The following is a 25,242-nucleotide window of genomic DNA, read 5'->3' as shown; positions in this document are numbered from 1 at the left end:
CATACCCTTAACCTCCTTGGCATGCCAAAATTGCCATGATTATTACAGCCCGACAGCATGACAGTTTTATGGAACAGCCGCCCAAATTATAAGTCATGTTAATTATAATCTGACACATGTAATATGCAACGTTAGTTTTTTCTAATGTGCTTTTCTGAATAATAGGTGACGTTCACACGTTCAGTATTTGATCAGTGTCTGTAAGTCAAAACCAGGAGTGGAAATATCAGAGGAAAAGTATAATAGAAACCCGTCACCACTTCTGGATTTATCACCCAGTCTGGTTTTGGCTTATAAATACTGATGTAGAATACTGACCAAATACTGAACGTGTGACCGTGACCTTACTGTAAAAGTATATGGATAAAGCTCTAAAAGAGGAGGAGCATGGCGATTGTGGTTTAGTGGGGCAAATCTATCCTTTTAAGCTTTATTTAAAAACCCCTTTTAAAAAGGTACAAACCGCTTACTTTTCCTGTGAGATGCAGCATATTGCACAAAGTCCTTTGCCAGTCACAGATCCACTGCGGAGCACTTATATCACAGTAGTGGTAGTAAAGAAGAACTTCTCCTGGCTCACTGCAAAAGAATAACAGAATAAGTAGTATTGTGGGACACCGTCGTGAGCTGTAACTAATAAAATAAGCCTCAAACTTCAGATGAACATCCAGCAAACCCAAGAAGTGAATATGTTGTGAGAATTATAGGTGTTTGGATTGTCAGTTAGAAATTGTTTTTATTTTGGGGTAATGACTTCTTATTTTCTGTCACTTTATGAGATTTCTTTCACAGCCAACTACCCCAAACACATGTACTCTTTGAATAGGAGGAATAAGATGCACTTCTGAAACCCCTTCATTTCCCAGGGATACAGAGAATCAGACAGATCTGTCTGTTCTCCTACTGTTTAAAGGGGTTTTCTATATTCAACCATCGGCATGCCTGTGTTAAAATAATAAATATTTATATAGCGCTAACATATTCCACAGCACTTTACAATTAAGCGGGCACATGTACAGACAATAAAGACATTACTGAGTAACAGGAGGAATGAGGACCCTATAAGGAAATATGGGGCCACAATAGGTAAAATCCTGTACGGTCCAGCCATCATTATAATAAATCATAAGCCAGTATCTGTCTAAGAACAGTTACCAAGTGATTTTGGGTGCATGGAGGTGTAAAAACAGATGATAGGAGGGACCAGATTCTGAAGAAAAATTAGAAAGGGGGATCAGGGATGAGGTGGATTAGTTAAGTGAAGCGATAGGCCTATCTAAAGAGATATTTTTTTAAAGCATGCTTTAAAAAGTGGGGGCTAGGACTGGTATTGTATGGTCTGGGGTAGTGCATTCCAGAAAACTAGCGCAGCACAAGAGAAGTTATAGAAACAGCCAGTACTCTCTCGGAGTCCAGCATCTTCACTACTGCATTGGTTTGTGTTTACAGGTTCAGCGCTGATGTCGCATCAACAGCGCTGCAGCCAATCACCTGGCCCAGCAGCTCCTGCCAGCTACATCGACAGATATTGAAACCACTGATTGCTTGCAGAGGTGATGTGAGCTGGAGTCATGATGGCACCGCTGTACCCTGTAAACAATCACCAGGGGAATGGCACTGGAGCAGGGGGAAGGTGAGCACCGGCCCAGTTTGTTATTTTATGCTTCTGCTAGTCTATGGACAACCAATACAAATCAAGTAATATACACTGGTAAACCCAATGACGACACCCATGTAAACATTTTTTTTTAAAAAAAAAAGCATTTGTTTAGTCTTGTTTTACCTTGTTAGCTCTTCCATCCTGTGACATTTTGGATCTGGTAGCCAGTCAGAAAGGTTATGATTGATCCAGGACAATTCAGTTGAGGCATCTGTGTTCTTATCGGAGTAGTCAGTGCATGGTAAGCTGGTAGTAGGGGCTATTGGAATCTCTTCTAGAAGGTTTCCAGCTTCTTGGAAAACTTCAGTTGCGTGTTGTGCCGCTACATGTTTATGAACAGTCCTCAGGTCCCCAAACTCCTGGCCACAGCACTTCCAAGTCATAAAACCATCATGGCCAGTCTGAGGTGATGCATTTGTTGATTGTAGGTCTTTAACAAAAAGAGCAAATGCCTGTAGATGACACGTAGCTTACTCAAGTCAGTCATTGTTTTTTTTACTTATGTATTTCCAATATGAGATGACATAAAATTGGATATGCCATCACTTAATGATCGCTAGTGGTCCAAAGTGTTGGATCCAAATGATCATGCATGGCGAACCTCCTGGCCCCATTCATGTCAATGGAGCTCGGCTGCAGCAGAATGTCAGGAAACTCCATGTGCAGAGGAAAAACTATGAAAGGGATGTAGAGCAACGGATTCCAGCTGGAGCAGACGACCATAGTTTCAGTGCGATCCATCAAAACATTGGTCCGAATGCGATCCAATGCTATTCAATGAGACTGCGCACATGTCTGATTTTTACCGCAGACCGAATGGAGAAAGTGGAAAATCTTTTTTATTAAATTCTCCACAGCTGAGAAAATTGGATCCCACTGTGATTAGAGTCTGATCATAGAGCGGTTAGCAAGATCGGATTGTTTTTCGCGGATGGCGAACCTACAGTAGTCCGCACCTGCCCTTAGTTGGGGTTCCAAATGTCAAACCCCCACTGATCAATAATTGATGGCATATCCCAGCAATATCAGATCTTGATCAACAGTAATCTCTGATTTTTGAACTTGCAAATACTGTCGTATTGCTGTCTACCGTTCTTTGAAGTCCAGCCTGGGCTTCATCAATCTACTAACATGGCCTTCAGTAGGCCAACTGCCATAACAACCCATCTACACCACATAGCAAGTGGAGGGGGTGCAGCGAGGGGCATCAGAAGCACCCACCTTGTTCCTAGCCCCTTACAATTGACAGAAGCATCTAAGTAGTTAAATTGCTGTGATTGGAAATAGCTCAGATTGCAGCAGTTACTCTTGGCACCTGCATTGTATGGAGCAGGGTCCGCTCCTGCACCCACCCCATACAGTAAGTTCGCACCATGTACATGTGCATCAGATGTCGCCACAGGGATAAAGATAAGATGGTATATAAATCCAGCTCATACTTTTAAAAAATCTGTCACATTTTTTTCAATTCTAGTCTACTCTCAATTTGACAGCTGTAGTAAATCAGCTCCAGTGTCTAGTCAACCATAAAGATAACATTTACACTAGGCTGTTGCTCCAAGATAAATTTCCTATTTAAAGACATTTTCCCACCTATGACAAGGGGAACCACAATGCGACCTCAGCAAAAGGAAAGCGGTAAGATGGGACAGTATGGAGCAGTGGCCAGGTACAGAGGTAGGCCACACTGGTGGAGAGGTACAGAGGACACAGTCAAAACCACAACTGATCTAACATTTATCACCTGTGAGCAACAAATTAATTGTAGAAGTATTGTGACTATCAGGAGCAGCCCCATGAAAGTATCGAAAAAACACCAAAGTCAGTGTTACCAGTCTTATGCCATGTGTGCACGAATGCAGTCACGTACCTTCTTTTTTGCATACGTGTACTTCTTTCTTGCCGCCACATGTAGACCTGCTTTTAAGGTGCGCTCAGGTGTGGGTGCAATAGACCCATTCAAGTCTACATCAGGGAAGCCCAGGGCCCAGCAGTGCAGCTGACAGGAGACCTCTGCTCCATTGCAGCAGGAAGACAGGGACATGTTCTTGGTGAGTACAAAAGGCTCTTCTTAAGGCACAGACACCCCTGAGAACAGAGAGTGGTTGGCTTGATACATTAAAAAACAGAATCTACAAATATAAAAGATCTTTTAGGATGTGGATAGGAATTCTCTATCCCAGGCTACAAGTTTCAAACAGTTTCCCCTGTAGTGGTAAAGTTGGCAGCAATGGCCTGGGCACTACAGACACAAGGCTGGCCCTGGGTGCTATCACAGCATTAGTGCCTGTGCCAGCCTCATGCCTACCATGCCTGCACAAATCTGTGAATGAAGTAGCTGCTGAGGAAAGCATGCCACTGCCCTCCCCCCAGGAAGTCCTCTGCTTAGGGATCGGCTGCAATGTGCAGGTCTTCTGCACTTCCAGCCTGTCTGCACTGATCTAGGGCTTATTCACACACATCACATTGAGGATTGTGCTTCCTTGCCCAACACCAGATCCCAGCAGCCAGGATGAGAGAAGGATCTGACTCTTTAACCCCTTGGAGACCAGGCCTTTTTTTTGTTTAGTTCACACCATTCAGGCAATCATAACATTTTAAAGGGGTTTGTCTGTTCCCATAACAAAAGTCTTCAGTCACTCTATGTGCCTGCAAACTGCTGAATCGTGACGCAAGTCTGCTCTCACTGGGAACATCGGGGAATCGTGACAGCATGTACACCGCACAATGTCACAATTTGGCACTCACAAAGAGAGGCTGCAGACTTTAATCTTGAGCTTGGACAACCCTTTAATTGTAGGATGACATACTTATCAGGCCCTGCTATCTGCTGGGCACAATTATTTTTTTTGTACCATTTGTTGGTACTGTATATGTTAGTAATTTATTATATTATTTCACAGATGAATCAGTACACATACTGTTCTTAGGTCATACAAAGTATCCAGATATGCAGTCTATAGTACTATGCTCCTTCAATGGACTCCAGGCCATCAACACATATATGAGCACCTCTTTGATGAGAGTGGAGAGGGATCACTTCCCTTTATTTGTCTTCATCATGTAAGCTGAGTGCTTTGATTGCACTACACAAGTGGTTAAAGTCTCCTTCACACGCCAGTCTCTCTGGTATATGTAATCACAGTTTGCACACATACTGGAGACACTTACACACGCATACGCATCATAATATATGGGGCTACGCACAAGATTCGTGTGACCCACACGTAGACATGTCCCTTTTTTCCAGTAGCACGGATGTCAATACTTACCGCACACAGATGACAAAGTGTGACACCCGTATGCCCCATCCGTGTGACACCCGTATGCCCCATCCGTGTGACACCCGTATGCCCCATCCGTGTGACACCCGTATGCCCCATCCGTGTGACACCCGTATGCCCCATCCGTGTGACACCCGTATGCCCCATCCGTGTGACACATACCAGAATAGAATACAGAATAGAAATTACAGATGTTTAGGTGTTAAAGATGTGCAGAGATAGATAGATATGGGGTAAGTAGATAGATATGGGGTAGATAGATCAATAGATATGAGATAGATAGATATGGGGTAGATATCCATGAGATATATAATTAGTGCGATGCATGTGTAGTTTACTGTACATGTATTAAGTTAATAAATCAAAAATGTTTTTTGATAACCAGCAAAGGTAAAGCAGACAGCAGTGAGCTGATATTATCAGACTGGGAAGGTCCTTGGTTATTGGGCCCTTCCCAGCCTAAAAATACAAGCCTGCAGCCGCCCCAGAAGTGGCACATCGCCTTCGCTCTTCCCTGGTGTGTTGGCAATCGGGGTGAAGGGGTTTGGAGTTGATGTGAGCTGTGATGTCAAAACATGAGCTGTGATGTCAGCCAGTCCCATTACTAATCCAGTAATCAAAAAAAAAAAAGCACCTCCATATTTGCATGGGTGCCAGCCATTACAAACCTATCCTCCTCCTCCTTATTCGGGCCAGACATATACTGATCAACCAGCTGCATCATATAACCCTTCCTACAACACTATTCCCTCTTCTTCAGGCAAGATGCGGCCACCATATCCAACTTCACATGTCCGGATCTCCCAGCCATGTACCTCCTCCTAGATCTTTCACATAATTTGTAGTGTGTATTGGTAGGGTAACACTTTTTTTTTTATAATCCTTTTCAGATTTTTTTTTATGTGTTGTTGGGAATGTTACCCAATTTTTTTGTTGTAAAAATACATTTGTTGGGTATACGGTATGAATAGCTGTAATGGTTTCAACAGCAAAAAGTAAAACCTATGTGCTAATTGTTACCAAATGTGTGTGTCAAAGTATTCGACAGGATAGTCCTGGCTTGAATGTAATGATTTACACAAGTCACATATTTGGATGAAAATATTGTTTTATATCACAGTCAAAAAAACACAAATCACAAATATGCAGTAACAGCAGCATCATAAAATAATCACAAACAAATCACGCACTTGGAGTCTTGAAGGAGGGGCGATTTTGCGGCACATTATATACATAGGCAGGATTGGGGCCCTCATGTGCATCATCTTCTGCAGGTGAATCATGTATACGTGTGTAATTGTGGAGGATAACACAAGCTTTGATCACGGCATTGACATTTGCTTCACTCAAATGTATGGAACTCATGAGGACCCTCCATTTGGCACAGAGGATTCCAAAGGTGCATTCCACCAATCTACAGGCCCTGGATAGGCAGTAATTAAAAAACAGCACCGGTGAACAGGCTCGCTTCATGGAGAAGGGTGCAGAACATTGGTGGAAAGTCCAAAGGCCTCATCTGCTACCACGACAAATGGCGCAGGTTCCCTGCTGGAGCAAGGCAGGATCTGTGGTGGTGGCACCTCCATTTTATTACTTAGAAGCTGTCGCCCTATTATGGAAGAATTGAGCGCAGGGAGGGAGCAATGGCCGGGACGTAGGCACATAGTAGAGCATTGTTAGTGAGTCACTAACACCGCTCATAGCCTGTACACCGGCCATCGCTCCCTCAGTGTGCTGAATTCCCACGGCCGCAGGCATGCAGTCAGGCTTCTTTTTTTCAAAGTGCGTGCCCCTCGGGGAGGCAAGTGGTAGCTCCCTAAGTGGGTGCCTACCCCTCATCCCCACACAGCGTATATTCCCACAGTGAGTTACCCACACAATTTGCCCCAACAGTATCCCCACACAGACATGCACAGTATGATGACCCCACATCTGTGTCCAGCCCACAGATCTTAACAGCTCATTTACATGTTAACAAAAATGTGGATTTATCTGGAATAAGACATTGATATCTGCAATCCAAAATATCATTTAATTCAACATTCTATGACCTACATGCCCATATAGGTGGCTTAGGAGGGTTGATCCTACTGACAGATTCCCTTTAACCACTTCATAACATGGCAATTTTCCGTTTCTCCCCTTCTTCCAAGAGCCATAACTTTTTTTTTTCCGTTATTATGGCCGTATGAGGGCTTGTTTTTTGTAGGACAAGTTGTACTTTTGAATGACACCATTGATTTTACCACATAGTGTACTCAAAAACAGGAAAAAATTCCAAGTGGAGTGAAACTGCAAAAAAAAGACCCGTAACGTTTTCAATTTTCAGGATATGTGGCTGGGTGAGGGCTTATTGTTTGCGCCCTGAGCTGACGTTTTTACGGATACCATTTTGGGGTAGATAAGATGTTTCTATTGCCTTTTATTGCAATGTTGCGGCAGCCAAAAACATGTAAATTTTTTTCTTGTTACACTGTTTACCGATCTGATTACTTTACTTTATATTTCGATAGACTGGACTTCTACAAACGCAGTGATACCAAATATGTATAATTTTATTTAATAGTTTTATTTTTAATAGGGCAATAGGGGTGATTTTAACTTGTGTTTTTTTTCATATTTTTAAACTTTTTTTTAAAACTTTTTACTGTATTTTAATACAGTAATTTCCTTAGGGGACTTAAAGCTGCAATCGTCTGATTGCCTGTGCTATACATAGCAGGGCATCAGTATTGCTAAAAAAGAGAAAAGCACAATCTCATTAACTCCAGTGACAGGCTGGCTTTCACAGGAGGATTGTAATGACAGGCACAGGGGTCATCAGCAGACCCCCGGCTGTCATAACAACCCATCGTCCCCTGCCAGGGCACATGTTAAATACCGCTGTCAGAGACTGACAGCTGCATTTAACAGGTTCACAACCGCAGGTGGAGCTGTTAACCTGTTAAATGCCACTGTCAAAGGCCCATGATGGATGATTAAATCAGCTATCATGTGTAGGGAAAGATGCGGGCTCAGCATGGGAGCCCACAGTAAAGGCAGGGACAAGACAAATGAAGTACATGTACAGCATAGGTCATGAAGGACTTAAAGGAAGGTGTGAATTATGTATATAGGAGGGATGAGCTGATCATCTGGTTCAGGGGTCCTCAAACTACGGCCCGCGGGCCACATGCGGCCCGCGGAGGATTTTTATCCAGCCCGCCGGGCTGTGGGCAGAGGAGAGCGGTGTCAGGGCCCCGGCAGCCGGATACTTACCTCTCCCCGTGCCTCCGCAGATGAGCTGTCTTCCGTGCTCTGCGCTCCCTGTGACGTGTCAGGTCAGAGGGTGCGGTGACGTCTTTACACCGCGCCCTCCCCTGAGCCATCACAGGCAGCGCAGATCGGGGCGACGCTGGAGTACAGACCTGAGCAGCGGCAGCAGGTGAGGAGGAGGGAGGCGAGTATTGCATTTTTTTTTTAATGTATGGAGGCATGGGACATAATATTATGGGTGACATGCTGCATGGGGCATTATATGGGGGGGGGTAACATTCTGAATGGGGCATTATAACGACTGGGGAGTGATATCCTGCATGGGGCATTATATGGGGGAGTGACATGCTGCATGGGGCATTATATGGGGGGGTGACATCCTGAAAGGGGTATTATATGGGGGGGGTGACATCCTGAAAGGGGTATTATAACGACAGGGGAGTGATATCCTGCGTGGCGCATTATATGGGGGGGGTGACATCCTGAAAGAGGCATTATAACGACAGGGGAGTGATATCCTGCATGGGGCATTATATTGAGGGGTGACATCCTGCATGGGGCATTATATGGGGGGGGGGGGTGACATGCTGCATGGGGCATTATATGGGGGGGGGGTAACATTCTGAATGGGGCATTATAACGACTGGGGAGTGATATCCTGCATGGGGCATTATATGGGGGAGTGACATGCTGCATGGGGCATTATATGGGGGGGTGACATCCTGAAAGGGGTATTATATGGGGGGGGGGTGACATCCTGAAAGGGGTATTATAACGACAGGGGAGTGATATCCTGCGTGGCGCATTATATGGGGGGGTGACATCCTGAAAGAGGCATTATAACGACAGGGGAGTGATATCCTGCATGGAGCATTATATTGAGGGGTGACATCCTGCATGGGGCATTATATGGGGGGGGGGGGGTGACATCCTGCATGGGGCATTATATGGGGGGGGGTGACATCCTGAAAGGGGCATTATAACGACAGGGGAGTGATATCCTGCGTGGCGCATTATATGGGGGGGTGACATCCTGAAAGGGGCATTATAACGACAGGGGAGTGACATCCTGCATGGGGCATTATATGGGGGGGGTGACATCCTGCATGGGGCATTATAAGGGGGAAATAGCCTGCCTATTGAGGACCTATGCTGCCTATTGGGGACATTTACCTGCCCATTGAGGACATTTACCTCCCCATTGAGGACATTTACCTGCCTATTGGGGACATTTACCTGCCTATTGAAATACCGGTTTATCTAACTTTACTTGTTCTTCATTTTAAATATTGTATTTGTTCCTGTATTGTTTTTTTTACGTCAAAATAAGATATGTGTAGTGTGCATAGGAATTTGTTCATAGTTTTAAAAAAAAAAAACACAACTATATTCCGGCCCTCCAATGGTCTGAGGGACAGTGAACTGGCCTCGTGTTTAAAAAGTTTGAGGACCCCTGATCTGGTTTCATATTATATATTAAACTTAAATCTTGCAGTTGTACAAACATTTTGTGAATCTTTTTACTCAAGTCTCAATTTTTTGAAAGCGGGCAAAACTTAGCAGGGAAGGAGTGTAGCCAAGGGTGGCAGGAAAATTCATCATATTTTATAACACAAAAGTGGCATCAGTTGCAAAAGAAATGTATTCCAGTTTCTGAATATAGAACATTTCTCGGATTGGCGCACTGCAGCTCAAAGACGCAAACTCATTAAAGGGAATCTATCAACAAGTTTTTGTTATTTAAAGAAGCACTCCCCCTATCAAAGTTTGTATCCTCTTAATATATTGCAAGCATCATATTATATAGCACTGAGTACTTACAATTGCTCATTTTGCCTTTCTACTGAGCTAACTTTTTTTTTTCCATTAGGTCTATGGCATCATGTGATTAACAACAAACCAGCTGAATCCTTCTAAGCTCTATGTAGAAACAGGAGGTCAATTTTATCGGTATGAGTCATTAGTCACTGCAAAAGTCCCTGGGGAGAAGGGCAGAGCAGCTGGGTAAGGAGTTGAAGAGGGAAATGATTTATGTGGGGAAGAGACTTCATGTTTCTACATAGAGAGAAAATAATTTACTTGGTAGAAGGGCAAAATGAGAAATTGTAAGTACATAGTGCTATATAATATGATTGCAATATATTATTAGGATAGAAACTTTGAGGTCAGTCCCTCTTTAATCTAAGAGCTTGATTCCAGGGATGTGTCACAGTGTTTTATCAACAGAAGATTATCACTGCAGGACTAGGTTTCACCTACAGGTCAGTCAGGCTATTCTGTGTAACCCAAACCCCCACCCACACTGATACTGTACACAGAAAGCTGCCAACCAGGGGTTTGGGTGGGGTTACACAGCTCAGCATCCTGACCACTGCTACAACAGAGGAACAGGGATTCTATCAAAACTAGACCAAGCAGTCCAAATTCAGTCTATCAATCTAAGGGGCTGCAAGCTGTTATTGTCACGATTCCATCCCTCGGCGTGTCTGGGATGCAGTTACTGACTGCTTAGCCATCCAGTCTGGTGCTGGGGCATGCTGAGCGGTCAGTGTTTTGATTGACAGCTCGGCCGTCCAATCTGAGACTGGGAGGTGCTGGCTGTCTCCAGGTGTTCATTGTCCCAGGTGATTGCCTGACTACTTAAGTGGGCTGTTAGACCTAGACCTCTGCCTGACATAAATTCATCTAAGTGTGGTTGGTTTGCTCTGTGCCTAGTGTTTTGCTTGATGATCTTTCATTGCCTGACCTAGGACCTCGTTCTGACCATCCGTCTATTTAACCCCTTTGTTCTGATCCGCTATCTTCCTGGTATTTTGACCTCGAACTGTTACCCAACTACACCTTTGTCCGTACCCTCCTAGCTGTTAACCTTGGACTCTTTGAGTATCCCGACTCACAGCATGTCTGTGAGAAGTGACTCAGCGTCACAGTTACTGGTAGTGTCTGTGAAGGAGAGGTGAAAGTGCACACTCTCAAAGAAAACTGTGAAAAAACACCCAGTTATATTACAAGCAAAGATTTCACATACTGCACTCCACAAGAAACAAAAGTGAATATCTCTGCAAAGGAACGATGCAACGCAAAACGGAAAAAAGCAGCAGAGTTGGGGGAGCTCAGGAATTTTTTTTCTCAGCAATTGACAGGTCCCCTTAAATATTTAGTGATGGAGGGAGTAGAAGTTGGCAGGAGGTTGAAGAAGGGGTGAAAAGCGTGTGCCATCCATTGGTCCTGGGGCTGACAGTGTTATCATGGCTGCCGGTAGCCTACTAGAGGCTTTTTTGGGAGAATAATAATTTTACAATAGACTAAAATAAAAAAAATAAAAAGGCAGATTTGGTATCACTATATCCATCAAAGACTGATCTCTCAAAACAAAGTTAATAATCCCGTAAAACAATAGTTATAAAAAAAACAAAAAACAATACCCTACACCTTCAAATGTGGAATAAAAAGCAATCCAAAAGTTGTATGTTCCCCATAAACTAAATTAAAAGCAGTAGAAGATGAATAAAATTATACAAATTGGGTATTGCCATAATCATGCCATTTCTACTACACAGTGAATGCCGTAAAAATGGCAGAATTGTGCTGTTTTTTTCATCATTTCACCCTACAGAGAATTATGAACTTTTTTTGAACATAATCTTGTAACGTAAATGTTGTCATTTAAAAATAAAACTTGTACTGTAAAAAAAAAACAAAAAAAAAAACAAGCCCTGATAGAGCTAAAAAGTTCTGGCTCCTGGAAAAAAAGAAAGTTCAAAAAGTTACATAGAAAGAAAAACCTAGGAAATGAAACAGAATTTTCCAGTTACTGACAGAAGGACTCAATCATGTTCACGCACATGTTCTGTCAGTATTTTTCACAGATAGAACACATATCCCATAATAGTTTAAAGGTCAGGGCCCCATTATCAGTATTCGGTCAGTATTTTTTCTCTGGAGTGGGAGACAAAACCAGGAGTGGGTGATAAATGCAGAATTGGTGACTTGTTTCTATTCTACCTTTTCTCTGATTGTTCCTCACTTGGTTTTGGCTCCAACTCCTGAGAAAAAATACTGACCAAATACTGATCAAATACTGATAGTGGGGTCGTGACCTTAGGTTTCTCTTTGCATTTCTTGCACTTTTTTACATTTATGTACATTTGTCTAATTGCCTTGGACTATATGCTATAAGTAGGGTTATTTGTATGTGTTTTGTAGTGTAAAGGGTACAATTGTTTCACGTGTACTATTTATCTAATATAAGCTCATTTTGTACCTTGACCAATTGTTTCTATTGGTTTTATAAGTATTCTATGACTATTACGAAGTGTTCCAGGCATTATATAAGTATTCCAGGCATCCTACCATAAGGGCTCTATACCAGGAGTATGCTAGGGAAGATAGAAAGGGGCTTGTAGAATGCACAGCACGTCTAGCTACAGCCTACTGATGTATCAGTACATTACTCAGCTTTTCCACACATCTTCCCATGTGAGCTGCTTATGAAGCATTCTGCCATTATCTGGCACTGCTGACAACAGACTGTAGGAACCAGACCTGATCGTCTCCAGCTGACACAGCGCAGCCTCCCACAGAGTTTACGTTGCTGCATCAGGTCGGCACTTTGTGTACACTCCCTCAGTCACCAGCCCTCCCGGAAGCTCAAGCACTCACACACCATAGACGCCAGATGTGGAGGCAGGAGCGTCTCTCAGTGCGGCTACTCTCGTGGAGTACCGGAAGCTGCTCTAGCCCGGCCTGCAACATTTCTGCGTATCTCTCTGGTGTCAGAAGAGCACGTTTCAAAGCCGTCCAGCCAATCACAGAGCGAGTGTCTGTACAAGCCTCGCGAGATGTGCGCTTCACTGGCGAGTAAACGGCAGCTCTCCTGAACGGTCAGTGGTGTGTAAGAGAAACATACAGCAGCGGCCATGTCCCGGAGAAGGCACAGCGACGAGAATGACGGTGAGAGCTGATGACCCGGGCTGGAGCTGCACGGCTCTGTGTCCGGGAACACTGCCCACCTTTCTCCATGGGTAACCGTGGTACTACAAGTGTCAGCACGGCCTGGTTTCTGCCTGGTGTTAGTGTTGTGTACGATCCTCACCTGTGTGTGCTCCTCAGCTCTGCTGTCTCTGCGCTCCTCACCTGTGTGTGCTCCTCAGCGCTGCTGTCTCTGCGCTCCTCGCCTGTGTGCTCCTCAGCGCTGCTGTCTCTGCGCTCCTCACCTGTGTGTGCTCCTCAGCGCTGCTGTCTCTGCGCTCCTCACCTGTGTGTGCTCCTCAGCGCTGCTGTCTCTGCGCTCCTCACCTGTGTGTGCTCCTCAGCGCTGCTGTCTCTGCGCTCCTCACCTGTGTGTGCTCCTCAGCGCTGCTGTCTCTGCGCTCCTCACCTGTGTGTGCTCCTCAGCGCTGCTGTCTCTGCGCTCCTCACCTGTGTGTGCTCCTCAGCGCTGCTGTCTCTGCGCTCCTCACCTGTGTGTGCTCCTCAGCGCTGCTGTCTCTGCGCTCCTCACCTGTGTGTGCTCCTCAGCGCTGCTGTCTCTGCGCTCCTCACCTGTGTGTGCTCCTCAGCGCTGCTGTCTCTGCGCTCCTCACCTGTGTGTGCTCCTCAGCGCTGCTGTCTCTGCGCTCCTCACCTGTGTGTGCTCCTCAGCGCTGCTGTCTCTGCGCTCCTCACCTGTGTGTGCTCCTCAGCGCTGCTGTCTCTGCGCTCCTCACCTGTGTGTGCTCCTCAGTGCTGCTGTCTCTGCGCTCCTCACCTGTGTGTGCTCCTCAGCGCTGCTGTCTCTGCGCTCCTCACCTGTGTGTGCTCCTCAGCGCTGCTGTCTCTGCGCTCCTCACCTGTGTGCTCCTCAGCTCTGCTGTCTCTGCGCTCCTCACCTGTGTGCTCCTCAGCGCTGCTGTCTCTGCGCTCCTCACCTGTGTGTGCTCCTCAGCGCTGCTGTCTCTGCGCTCCTCACCTGTGTGTGCTCCTCAGCGCTGCTGTCTCTGCGCTCCTCACCTGTGTGTGCTCCTCAGCTCTGCTGTCTCTGCGCTCCTCACCTGTGTGCTCCTCAGCGCTGCTGTCTCTGCGCTCCTCACGTGTGTGCTCCTCAGCGCTGCTGTCTCTGCGCTCCTCACGTGTGTGCTCCTCAGCGCTGCTGTCTCTGCGCTCCTCACGTGTGTGCTCCTCAGCGCTGCTGTCTCTGCGCTCCTCACCTGTGTGTGCTCCTCAGCGCTGCTGTCTCTGCGCTCCTCACCTGTGTGTGCTCCTCAGCGCTGCTGTCTCTGCGCTCCTCACCTGTGTGTGCTCCTCAGCGCTGCTGTCTCTGCGCTCCTCACCTGTGTGTGCTCCTCAGCGCTGCTGTCTCTGCGCTCCTCACCTGTGTGTGCTCCTCAGCGCTGCTGTCTCTGCGCTCCTCACCTGTGTGTGCTCCTCAGCGCTGCTGTCTCTGCGCTCCTCACCTGTGTGTGCTCCTCAGCGCTGCTGTCTCTGCGCTCCTCACCTGTGTGTGCTCCTCAGCGCTGCTGTCTCTGCGCTCCTCACCTGTGTGTGCTCCTCAGCGCTGCTGTCTCTGCGCTCCTCACCTGTGTGTGCTCCTCAGCGCTGCTGTCTCTGCGCTCCTCACCTGTGTGTGCTCCTCAGCGCTGCTGTCTCTGCGCTCCTCACCTGTGTGTGCTCCTCAGCGCTGCTGTCTCTGCGCTCCCCACCTGTGTGTGCTCCTCAGCGCTGCTGTCTCTGCGCTCCTCACCTGTGTGTGCTCCTCAGCGCTGCTGTCTCTGCGCTCCTCACCTGTGTGTGCTCCTCAGCGCTGCTGTCTCTGCGCTCCTCACCTGTGTGTGCTCCTCAGCGCTGCTGTCTCTGCGCTCCTCACCTGTGTGTGCTCCTCAGCGCTGCTGTCTCTGCGCTCCTCACCTGTGTGCTCCTCAGCTCTGCTGTCTCTGCGCTCCTCACCTGTGTGCTCCTCAGCGCTGCTGTCTCTGCGCTCCTCACCTGTGTGCTCCTCAGCGCTGCTGTCTCTGCGCTCCTCACCTGTGTGCTCCTCAGCGCTGCTGTCTCTGCGCTCCTCACCTGTGTGTGCTCCTCAGCGCTGCTGTCTCTGCGCTCCTCACCTGTGTGTGCTCCTCAGCGCTGCTGTCTCTGCGCTCCTCACCTGTGTGTGCTCCTCAGCGCTGCTGTCTCTGCGCTCCTCACCTGTGTGTGCTCCTCAGCGCTGCTGTCTCTGCGCTCCTCACCTGTGTGTGCTCCTCAGCGCTGCTGTCTCTGCGCTCCTCACCTGTGTGTGCTCCTCAGCGCTGCTGTCTCTGCGCTCCTCACCTGTGTGTGCTCCTCAGCGCTGCTGTCTCTGCGCTCCTCACCTGTGTGTGCTCCTCAGCGCTGCTGTCTCTGCGCTCCTCACCTGTGTGTGCTCCTCAGCGCTGCTGTCTCTGCGCTCCTCACCTGTGTGTGCTCCTCAGCGCTGCTGTCTCTGCGCTCCTCACCTGTGTGTGCTCCTCAGCGCTGCTGTCTCTGCGCTCCTCACCTGTGTGTGCTCCTCAGCGCTGCTGTCTCTGCGCTCCTCACCTGTGTGTGCTCCTCAGCGCTGCTGTCTCTGCGCTCCTCACCTGTGTGTGCTCCTCAGCGCTGCTGTCTCTGCGCTCCTCACCTGTGTGTGCTCCTCAGCGCTGCTGTCTCTGCGCTCCTCACCTGTGTGTGCTCCTCAGCGCTGCTGTCTCTGCGCTCCTCACCTGTGTGTGCTCCTCAGCGCTGCTGTCTCTGCGCTCCTCACCTGTGTGTGCTCCTCAGCGCTGCTGTCTCTGCGCTCCTCACCTGTGTGTGCTCCTCAGCGCTGCTGTCTCTGCGCTCCTCACCTGTGTGTGCTCCTCAGCGCTGCTGTCTCTGCGCTCCTCACCTGTGTGTGCTCCTCAGCGCTGCTGTCTCTGCGCTCCTCACCTGTGTGTGCTCCTCAGCGCTGCTGTCTCTGCGCTCCTCACCTGTGTGTGCTCCTCAGCGCTGCTGTCTCTGCGCTCCTCACCTGTGTGTGCTCCTCAGCGCTGCTGTCTCTGCGCTCCTCACCTGTGTGTGCTCCTCAGCGCTGCTGTCTCTGCGCTCCTCACCTGTGTGTGCTCCTCAGCGCTGCTGTCTCTGCGCTCCTCACCTGTGTGTGCTCCTCAGCGCTGCTGTCTCTGCGCTCCTCACCTGTGTGTGCTCCTCAGCGCTGCTGTCTCTGCGCTCCTCACCTGTGTGTGCTCCTCAGCGCTGCTGTCTCTGCGCTCCTCACCTGTGTGTGCTCCTCAGCGCTGCTGTCTCTGCGCTCCTCACCTGTGTGTGCTCCTCAGCGCTGCTGTCTCTGCGCTCCTCACCTGTGTGTGCTCCTCAGCGCTGCTGTCTCTGCGCTCCTCACCTGTGTGCTCCTCAGCGCTGCTGTCTCTGCGCTCCTCGCCTGTGTGTGCTCCTCAGCGCTGCTGTCTCTGCGCTCCTCGCCTGTGTGTGCTCCTCAGCGCTGCTGTCTCTGCGCTCCTCGCCTGTGTGTGCTCCTCAGCTCTGCTGTCTCTGCGCTCCTCGCCTGTGTGCTCCTCAGCGCTGCTGTCTCTGCGCTCCTCACCTGTGTGTGCTCCTCAGCGCTGCTGTCTCTGCGCTCCTCACCTGTGTGTGCTCCTCAGCGCTGCTGTCTCTGCGCTCCTCACCTGTGTGTGCTCCTCAGCGCTGCTGTCTCTGCGCTCCTCACCTGTGTGTGCTCCTCAGCGCTGCTGTCTCTGCGCTCCTCACCTGTGTGTGCTCCTCAGCGCTGCTGTCTCTGCGCTCCTCACCTGTGTGTGCTCCTCAGCGCTGCTGTCTCTGCGCTCCTCACCTGTGTGTGCTCCTCAGCGCTGCTGTCTCTGCGCTCCTCACCTGTGTGTGCTCCTCAGCGCTGCTGTCTCTGCGCTCCTCACCTGTGTGCTCCTCAGCGCTGCTGTCTCTGCGCTCCTCACCTGTGTGTGCTCCTCAGCGCTGCTGTCTCTGCGCTCCTCACCTGTGTGTGCTCCTCAGCGCTGCTGTCTCTGCGCTCCTCACCTGTGTGTGCTCCTCAGCGCTGCTGTCTCTGCGCTCCTCACCTGTGTGTGCTCCTCAGCGCTGCTGTCTCTGCGCTCCTCACCTGTGTGTGCTCCTCAGCGCTGCTGTCTCTGCGCTCCTCACCTGTGTGTGCTCCTCAGCGCTGCTGTCTCTGCGCTCCTCACCTGTGTGTGCTCCTCAGCGCTGCTGTCTCTGCGCTCCTCACCTGTGTGTGCTCCTCAGCGCTGCTGTCTCTGCGCTCCTCACCTGTGTGTGCTCCTCAGCGCTGCTGTCTCTGCGCTCCTCACCTGTGTGTGCTCCTCAGCGCTGCTGTCTCTGCGCTCCTCACCTCTGCGTGTGCCCCTCAGCGCTGCTGTCTCTGCGCTCCTCACCTCTGCGTGTGCCCCTCAGCGCTGCTGTCTCTGCGCTCCTCACCTCTGCGTGTGCCCCTCAGCGCTGCTGTCTCTGCGCTCCTCACCTCTGCGTGTGCCCCTCAGCGCTGCTGTCTCTGCGCTCCTCACCTCTGCGTGTGCCCCTCAGCGCTGCTGTCTCTGCGCTCCTCACCTCTGCGTGTGCCCCTCAGCGCTGCTGTCTCTGCGCTCCTCACCTCTGCGTGTGCCCCTCAGCGCTGCTGTCTCTGCGCTCCTCACCTCTGCGTGTGCCCCTCAGCGCTGCTGTCTCTGCGCTCCTCACCTCTGCGTGTGCCCCTCAGCGCTGCTGTCTCTGCGCTCCTCTCCTCTGCGTGTGCCCCTCAGCGCTGCTGTCTCTGCGCTCCTCTCCTCTGCGTGTGCCCCTCAGCGCTGCTGTCTCTGCGCTCCTCACCTCTGCGTGTGCCCCTCAGCGCTGCTGTCTCTGCGCTCCTCTCCTCTGCGTGTGCCCCTCAGCGCTGCTGTCTCTGCGCTCCTCTCCTCTGCGTGTGCCCCTCAGCGCTGCTGTCTCTGCGCTCCTCTCCTCTGCGTGTGCCCCTCAGCGCTGCTGTCTCTGCGCTCCTCACCTCTGCGTGTGCCCCTCAGCGCTGCTGTCTCTGCGCTCCTCACCTCTGCGTGTGCCCCTCAGCGCTGCTGTCTCTGCGCTCCTCACCTCTGCGTGTGCCCCTCAGCGCTGCTGTCTCTGCGCTCCTCACCTCTGCGTGTGCCCCTCAGCGCTGCTGTCTCTGCGCTCCTCACCTCTGCGTGTGCCCCTCAGCGCTGCTGTCTCTGCGCTCCTCTCCTCTGCGTGTGCCCCTCAGCGCTGCTGTCTCTGCGCTCCTCTCCTCTGCGTGTGCCCCTCAGCGCTGCTGTCTCTGCGCTCCTCTCCTCTGCGTGTGCCCCTCAGCGCTGCTGTAGCTGCGCTCCTCGGAGCCGCTGTATCTAGTTTGATGAGAAGTTCATGGCACTCTTTCTAGAGTCACACACAACAGTGCCTGCTAACAGAACAATGTCATATTCTTATTGTTTTTGTAATATACTTTCATTAAAAAGTCCCTACTATTCCCTCACTACATCATTTGCTTTATGAATTTTTTTTTTTATGTCCTCTTTGACACTTAGAGAATCCCAGTGCATGCTTTGATAGTCAAATGAGTCTTCATCAGGGGGCAGAGGCTTCTTTTACTGCTGTAACCTCTGCCACCTCCCTGAAACAAAGCGTCATCTGTGACATCCGTTTCAGGGGCTGGACTAGTCCCTGCTCGAGTGAGCATGTCAGTTGTAGATTCCTGTCACTCTGCAATATGCACAGTGACAGTGCGATCTCTCATCGGTTCTGATCATAAATAACGAGCTGCCAAGAGAGTGCACTGTCAGTGCGTATTGTAAGAAGAATACTCGGCATGCAGGAAAAGCAAAGACCAGGGCTGCTCCTTGGACTGTCACAGGCTGTTGATATTTGGTGAATTGCTGCATTTTTATTTTTTTAAGTGTATAATTGAAAACAAGAAGAAAAGCCTAAAATGTTGCCTGTTTTATAGGAGGGCAACCTCATAAGAGGCGGAAAACTTCTGAACCACTCGATATAGAAGATCGTCTGGAATCGCTGATATTTAGAGTTGGGGAGAAGGTAAATATTTTCTTCTTGCACCTTTTTATCATGTCCTTGTTGTGCTGTTCCTCTGTGACACTTCCTGAATAAATTGAGTATGGGTGTTACCATTCTTCTTGGGGTCTGTCCACAGTGTCTGACACTGGCAGCAATGATTAGACCGTGTCAGAGCCGTTCATACATTTCTAGGAGGGGTAAGGCCATGTGCCCACGATTAGGTTATAGCAGTGTTTTGGATGCAGCATATTTTTGCTGCTTTCTGATCACGCAGGTAAATCCGCATGTGTTCATCCAACATTGTGGAGTTACTGCACCGTATTCATTCTATTGGGGAAACTTCTGTTGCGGGGAGACAGAAATTGACATAGGCTGAGTTCACACGATGCGTTTTTCATGCGTTTCCGCGGCGTTTTTGCAGTTGCGTAAACGCCGCGGAAACGCATGAAAAACGCATAGTAGAAGGGCAACAATGTTCCCCAATGGAAATCCGCATGTGCTGTGCCCATGATGCGGATTTTTCCGCAGCGTAAACGCTGCGGTCAAAAATCCGCAGCATGACAATTAATTTTGCGGAAACGCTGGTCTTTTGCCGCCATTGACTTGCATTAGACCGCATGGATTACGCATCACTGTATATGTTGATGCGCTTTTCATGCGGTCTAATGTGCGGATGGTACCCGGGTGTGGATGAGAGTCCTCTCATCCAGACCCAGGTACCATTAAAAAAAAAAAAGAATAAAATAAAAAATATATTTATTCTCACCTTCTGACGGCCCGCGCTGCGTCCTGCCGGCTTCCCGGGCTCTTCACGGTTGAATGAAGGACCTTCGCTGACGTCAGAGTCATGTGACGGGTCACGTGACGCTGACGTCGGAAGGTCCTAAAGTCTTCACTGCCGGCAGCCGGGACCGATAAAGCAGGACACCGGGGGCCATCGGAGGGTAAAGTATAGATTTATTTTTTATTTTTTGACATACACACTATATAAATCCATGCTGGTTGCTGGTTGCCGGCTGCATGGATTTATATAGTGTGAAGTTGACAAGCACTTTCCAAGTGATGCTAAAATCGCTTGGGAAGCGCTTGTCAACCCGCATGCGGAAATGAAAGTGAAGACCGCTTCATTTCCGCATGTCCCTGGCAGGAAACCGCATGTACAATCCGCATGCGTTTTTTCCTGCCAGAGAGATGCAGAAACGCTCAGGAAAAAATCCTGAGCATTTCTGCATCGTGTGCACATACCCATACTGTGGCTTGTAAAGATATGCCGAGTGAGAGTTTACGCCGTGTCAAATAGAAGCTCAGTGGGAATGGGATTTCTATAAATCTCATCCACTGTGCTTCTAATGTAGAACGCAGCACAGGTGAGCTGCGTCCAAAGTGCTGCTATTATGGATCGTGGGAACGAAGCCTAACAGGAACAGCAGAGTTTTGAGGTGGGGGGGACACTTCTGATCGATGCAAATCTTCCCCTTTAATTTCTATATTTTTCACACTGTAAATATTCTCCATGTTTAGCAGTAAACGCCATTACTACCTTTTTTTACGGTTGAAATAGTTTTTAATGGGAAAGGTGCCTTTTTCACAAGTGTTCCAATTTCACTACTTATTTAGGTATCCATCAAACCAAGCAAATAACTGGTCTGTTTTAAAAGTCATCTAACTGAAGATAAATTGCCCTCATCCTACTGTACCATGATCTGTGTGACTAAATACTAACCATCATAGTTATAGCTAACATATATTCTCGTTTATAATTGTCTTATTAGCAACCATATGAATGGATTTGACCTGAAATGTCATGTGCATTATTATCATCATTATTACTATTATTTTATTTTCAGAGTACCTCATCGTTGGAAAGCAACCTGGAAGGGCTGGCTGGTGTCCTGGAGGCTGACTTGCCAAACTACAAAAGCAAAATCTTAAGAATTCTTTGTGCAGTGTAAGTGTGTGCCCTAAATCTCTTCTTATACATTCATAAAGTGTACATCCATCTTGTAAAAGTACACCCCTTATATTAATCCTAAGACCGTTCCTATAATGCCTGTTCTTTTTATTTTTTTGTGCCAATCAAAGCTATTTTAATGTAGATACGGGGGGGGGGAGGGAATAGTTTCTTGTATGCCAGGTTGTTGGTGTGTGTGTGTGTGTGTGTGTGTGTGTGTGTGTTTTAATTTTTGCAAAGCTTACCTGGAGCTCTTTTTTGTCCAGCAAAGAGGATAGAATATATTGACTGTTTTAAAGGGAATGTACTTCCTCAGTCTGTGTGCATCAACTAAAGCAAACAGTGGGAGTGATTACCCACTAACTAACTACAAATAATCGAATAATTTAATATTTTGTCTCTTGGAGTTTTGTGGACCATAGGGCACTGACCGACAGGTACTGTCCAATCTACCCCTTGACACAAGTTCTTTGATTCTGATCTCCATACTGCAGGGTAGATCAGATCACCCTCTACTGAACTTTATTTTAATAAGAAAGATAGACCTCCAGACTACAGAAAAGGTGATCTATAAAGATGAAGTGTCTATTCTCTCTTTTTTTAGGTGACATTGTTGGTGTTTTACATATAGAAGAAGTATTATAAGTTATGTTTTAATGTTATTCTCACGATTTCTGTACTGGATGCTTCAAGCGAAAGTTTATTAACCCTTTGCCGACTGGGCAATTTTTAGTTCTCGCACTTTCGTGTTTATTTTAAATTTTGATAGATAAGACTTTAACAGGCATGGAGATGCCACATGTTGTTTTGTGTTTTTTTTTTTTTTTTTTTTTTTTCCCCTCTCTGATTGCTTGTACTATATACAGCAATACCGTACTTTCTCTGACACCTCATTGGTGGACATGACTTAAACTATGGTTTCCTGTGTCCCCCAATAAAGGCTATGCGAGAGATTTTTACGGTGAGTGTTAAATCTTGCTGTTGATAGCACAAATCATGGTCTCCTATGAGTGCCAGCTACGTAGGAGTACAGTCATGATTGGCATCGGGGTCTTCAGCAGATGCCTGGTCATTATGGCAATCCATCGGCATCCTGTGATTGTGTTGTGAGGGCACCGATGGTCGGTGGCCCTTCTGGCCACGTGCTGTAACAGGTTAACAGCCAAGGGCAGAGCTATGCTACCCTCGCAGCTATTACCTTGAGATAATGGATGAATGAGCCAGGCATCATCTGCCAGCAAAGATGGAGGCTCGGCTCCAGAGAACCAACATATGACATACTGGTGCGTCATAAGTCTATATGGTTAAACTGCTAACTTGTATGGCTGCACTTTTATGTACAAGTAATGGCTTGTCCTAATAAGACAATGTGGTGTTTTTTTTTTTTAACTATATTTATAAACTGCAGTGCGCGCCATCTGCCTTTGAAGATGACTGTTTACACTACTCTAGTGGGCCTGCTTAATGCAAGAAACTACAATTTTGGTGGGGAATTCGTAGAAGCCATGATCCGTCATCTGAAAGAAACCATAAAGTCCAATGCCTATGTGGAGGCCATTTATCTAGTAAGTTTCCTTGCCTTGTTTTGTAACCATTTCAAGCACCCTGCCGTCACTGTATGTCATGTGAAACGTTATTTACTGCACCATGCCGCCAGTGACATTAGCCCAGTGGCCACTGGAGCTCCTGCTTCACGGACTTGATTTAGAGGGCTGGAGATACAGGGAAACGTGTTGCCTCAGAAAGCAGCAGTTGTGAGCCCCTGCTGTTTTGTCCTTAGGCCACAACCTCACTATCAGTATTTGGTCAGTATTTTTTTCAGGAGTGGGAACCAAAACCAGGTGAGGAACAATCAGAGAAAAGGTATAATAGAAACCAGTGCACCAATTCTGTATTTATCACCCACTCCTGGTTTTGGCTCCCACTCCTGACAAAAAATACCGACTGAATACTGATAGTGGGGCCGTGGCCTTATACTCCTAATTGACTTTTTCTTCCTCCCTTGGTCAGGAGCTGTGGTATATGCCAACCATGAGCTGGAGCAGCTCTGCATGGGTCGGACACTGCAAATAACAGTACTTTGCAGGAGGACAATTATAAGATTCTCAGTACAGGAATTTTTTTATTCATTTTTTTTTACTTTCTATTCATACATAAAATTGAACTTATTTTATAAGATTTGTTGATTGTAAAATGTACCTTGTCCCTTTTTAAACCCTGCAACAAAAAACTGTTTGCTATTATAGCGCCATTTCTTCCATGGCTCTTTACATGTGAAAAAGGGGTATACATGGCAAAAACCCTGCTTTTGAGGGCTCAGTCTACAATGGATGGGCTATTACTATGTTTTGTAATGACCCATACTATAAAACTTTCATTATTTAAGTTCTAAATCGGCTCCACCTACAGAAAAATACAAAAACCTATGGGTCTAAAAAAAAAATTACTTACTTTTTTAAACAAAAAAATTAAAAACACAAACCTACTTTGGTAACCTCACAATTGTGTTGCTGTATAAAGATTACATGTTAATTATCCTGAATTGTGTTTTAACATTTTCTGGATAATATACTGTGGATATAAAGTCTACACACCTCTGTTTAAAATGCCAGGATTTTGTCATGTAAAAAAAAAATCCTACTAAGATTCATTCCAGAACTTTTTTCCACATTTTGATTTCACACACGACCTGTACAAATCCATTGAGCAACAAACAACGTTTTGAGGGGAAAAATACGATTTGTAAAACTAAAATAATGTGGTAGCAGAAGTGTGAACAGGGCTGTGATTGTGTTCAGAATTGGCTAATCTTTTAAGGATTTCTCAGACTGGCGCATAGTCAGCGTATGACTCTGACAAGTGCTATCCAATGTTTCATCAGATAGCACTCGCTCCAATGTTATACTATAGAGCAGTGCCGACTAGCGTTAATTTTCTCATGTCAAGTTGGCATGAGAAAAAAATAGCTGCATGCTGTGATTGGTAGCGTATATAGGACGACACGCACCCATACAAGTCTATGGGTGTTTGCAAAACATCAGACTGCACTCGGATGATATCCGAGTGCAGTGTGATTACCGCGGAGGCTGGCCATGGAGGAGATGGAGAAATTACTTTCTCCAATAACCCTCCACGACAGCACACACGGGAGGATGTAACCCCACCCTAATAGGGACAGGAAATACGAAGAGGTTTAAATAGCCCCTCCCACATCCTCCCTCCAGTGTTATTTCCTGTCCCTATCAGGGATGAAGAGGTCATCCCGGTGTGCTGGGCCGGCGACCAGGCACTGGGGGAAAGCTACTAGCTGGGTAGTGGAGGATCGAGCGGTCTTTACCTCTCCTCCTCAACACGCTGCTCCCGTCTCCTCCGGATTCGGGACCCCCTCCTGCAGTCCGCGCTCTTGGGCAAGGTCTGCAGGATCTTCTGATCGGAGGCCTCTCTAAGCTCTCCGGTTTATCTCCTCCTCCTCTCTCCCTCTGGATGCGCGGGCGATTCCGGCTCCAGGATGTGGAGCGCACGGTGCGGCGCCGGAAGTGACGTCTGACGCTGGGCGGTGGATGATGACGTCCCTTCCGGCAGTTTGCGTTCCACTGTGGACCGCATCAAAAAGCTATGGGGGAAAAAGAGCGGAATGCTGGCGGTGATCAGAAATCTTCACCTGGACACCGGGGGAGAAGCCCTCTAAACAGATTGAGGTGCTGGTCCGGTCGCCCATAAAAGGAGCCCTGGACAGGAATGCATCTACAGGTAAGACAAAACCATGTCTGTTGAAGCTTCTCACTCTGCATCTGTAGAGCCCAGCGCCGGTCCGGTCCCAGTAAGTATGGCACTGGTAGTCCATCTCCCAGATGCAGGAAATAGTGATTTATAGCTTCCCTCCCCTTCTCCCTTCTCTTGTAGGGGGACAAGGAACCTGCATCTGGAGAAAAAGTTAAACCGTCACGCAAATGTCCCATCTGTACAAAAAAGCTATCGTCCTCCCATAGAAAGCCCCTATGCAAGGACTGTACGGAGAAGATTATCAGGCAGGAACAACCTTCCTTAATGGAGGAGATAAAGGGGATTGTACATCAGGAGATCAAATCCTCCTT

General features: G+C 47.9%; 2 protein-coding genes across 3 annotated transcripts in view; one reads left to right on the top strand and one right to left on the bottom strand.

The window, feature by feature from the left end:
* TSTD2 (thiosulfate sulfurtransferase like domain containing 2) overlaps positions 1-12,890 on the bottom strand; it is a 31,453-nt gene extending 18,563 nt beyond the window's left edge. The window contains exons 1-4 of one of the 2 annotated variants that reach the window (XM_073664500.1): positions 12,745-12,890; positions 3,531-3,748; positions 1,784-2,112; positions 471-579 (exon numbers count right to left, since the gene is read on the bottom strand). In XM_073664500.1, coding sequence (XP_073520601.1) covers positions 471-579; positions 1,784-2,112; positions 3,531-3,704 — 612 coding nt within the window. In that variant the 5' untranslated portion in view covers positions 3,705-3,748; positions 12,745-12,890. Of the gene's footprint in view, positions 1-470; positions 580-1,783; positions 2,113-3,530; positions 4,065-12,744 lie in introns of those variants that run through there. The other variant, XM_073664520.1, reaches the window with a different exon arrangement.
* A 100-nt stretch (positions 12,891-12,990) lies between these two features.
* Positions 12,991-25,242, top strand: part of NCBP1 (nuclear cap binding protein subunit 1) — a 49,856-nt gene continuing 37,604 nt past the window's right edge. The window contains exons 1-4 of the mRNA XM_073664440.1: positions 12,991-13,152; positions 19,130-19,218; positions 21,045-21,145; positions 22,557-22,713. Coding sequence (XP_073520541.1) covers positions 13,119-13,152; positions 19,130-19,218; positions 21,045-21,145; positions 22,557-22,713 — 381 coding nt within the window. The 5' untranslated portion in view covers positions 12,991-13,118. The remainder of the gene's footprint in view (positions 13,153-19,129; positions 19,219-21,044; positions 21,146-22,556; positions 22,714-25,242) is intronic.

This window comes from Phyllobates terribilis, unplaced genomic scaffold, assembly GCF_046119375.1.
Source record: "Phyllobates terribilis strain yellow unplaced genomic scaffold, ASM4611937v1 Scaffold_1__5_contigs__length_1240528914, whole genome shotgun sequence".
Classification (NCBI taxonomy): domain Eukaryota; kingdom Metazoa; phylum Chordata; class Amphibia; order Anura; family Dendrobatidae; genus Phyllobates; species Phyllobates terribilis.
The sequence above is the reverse complement of the archived record's forward strand: the minus strand, read 5'-3'. Positions and strand labels throughout refer to the sequence as shown.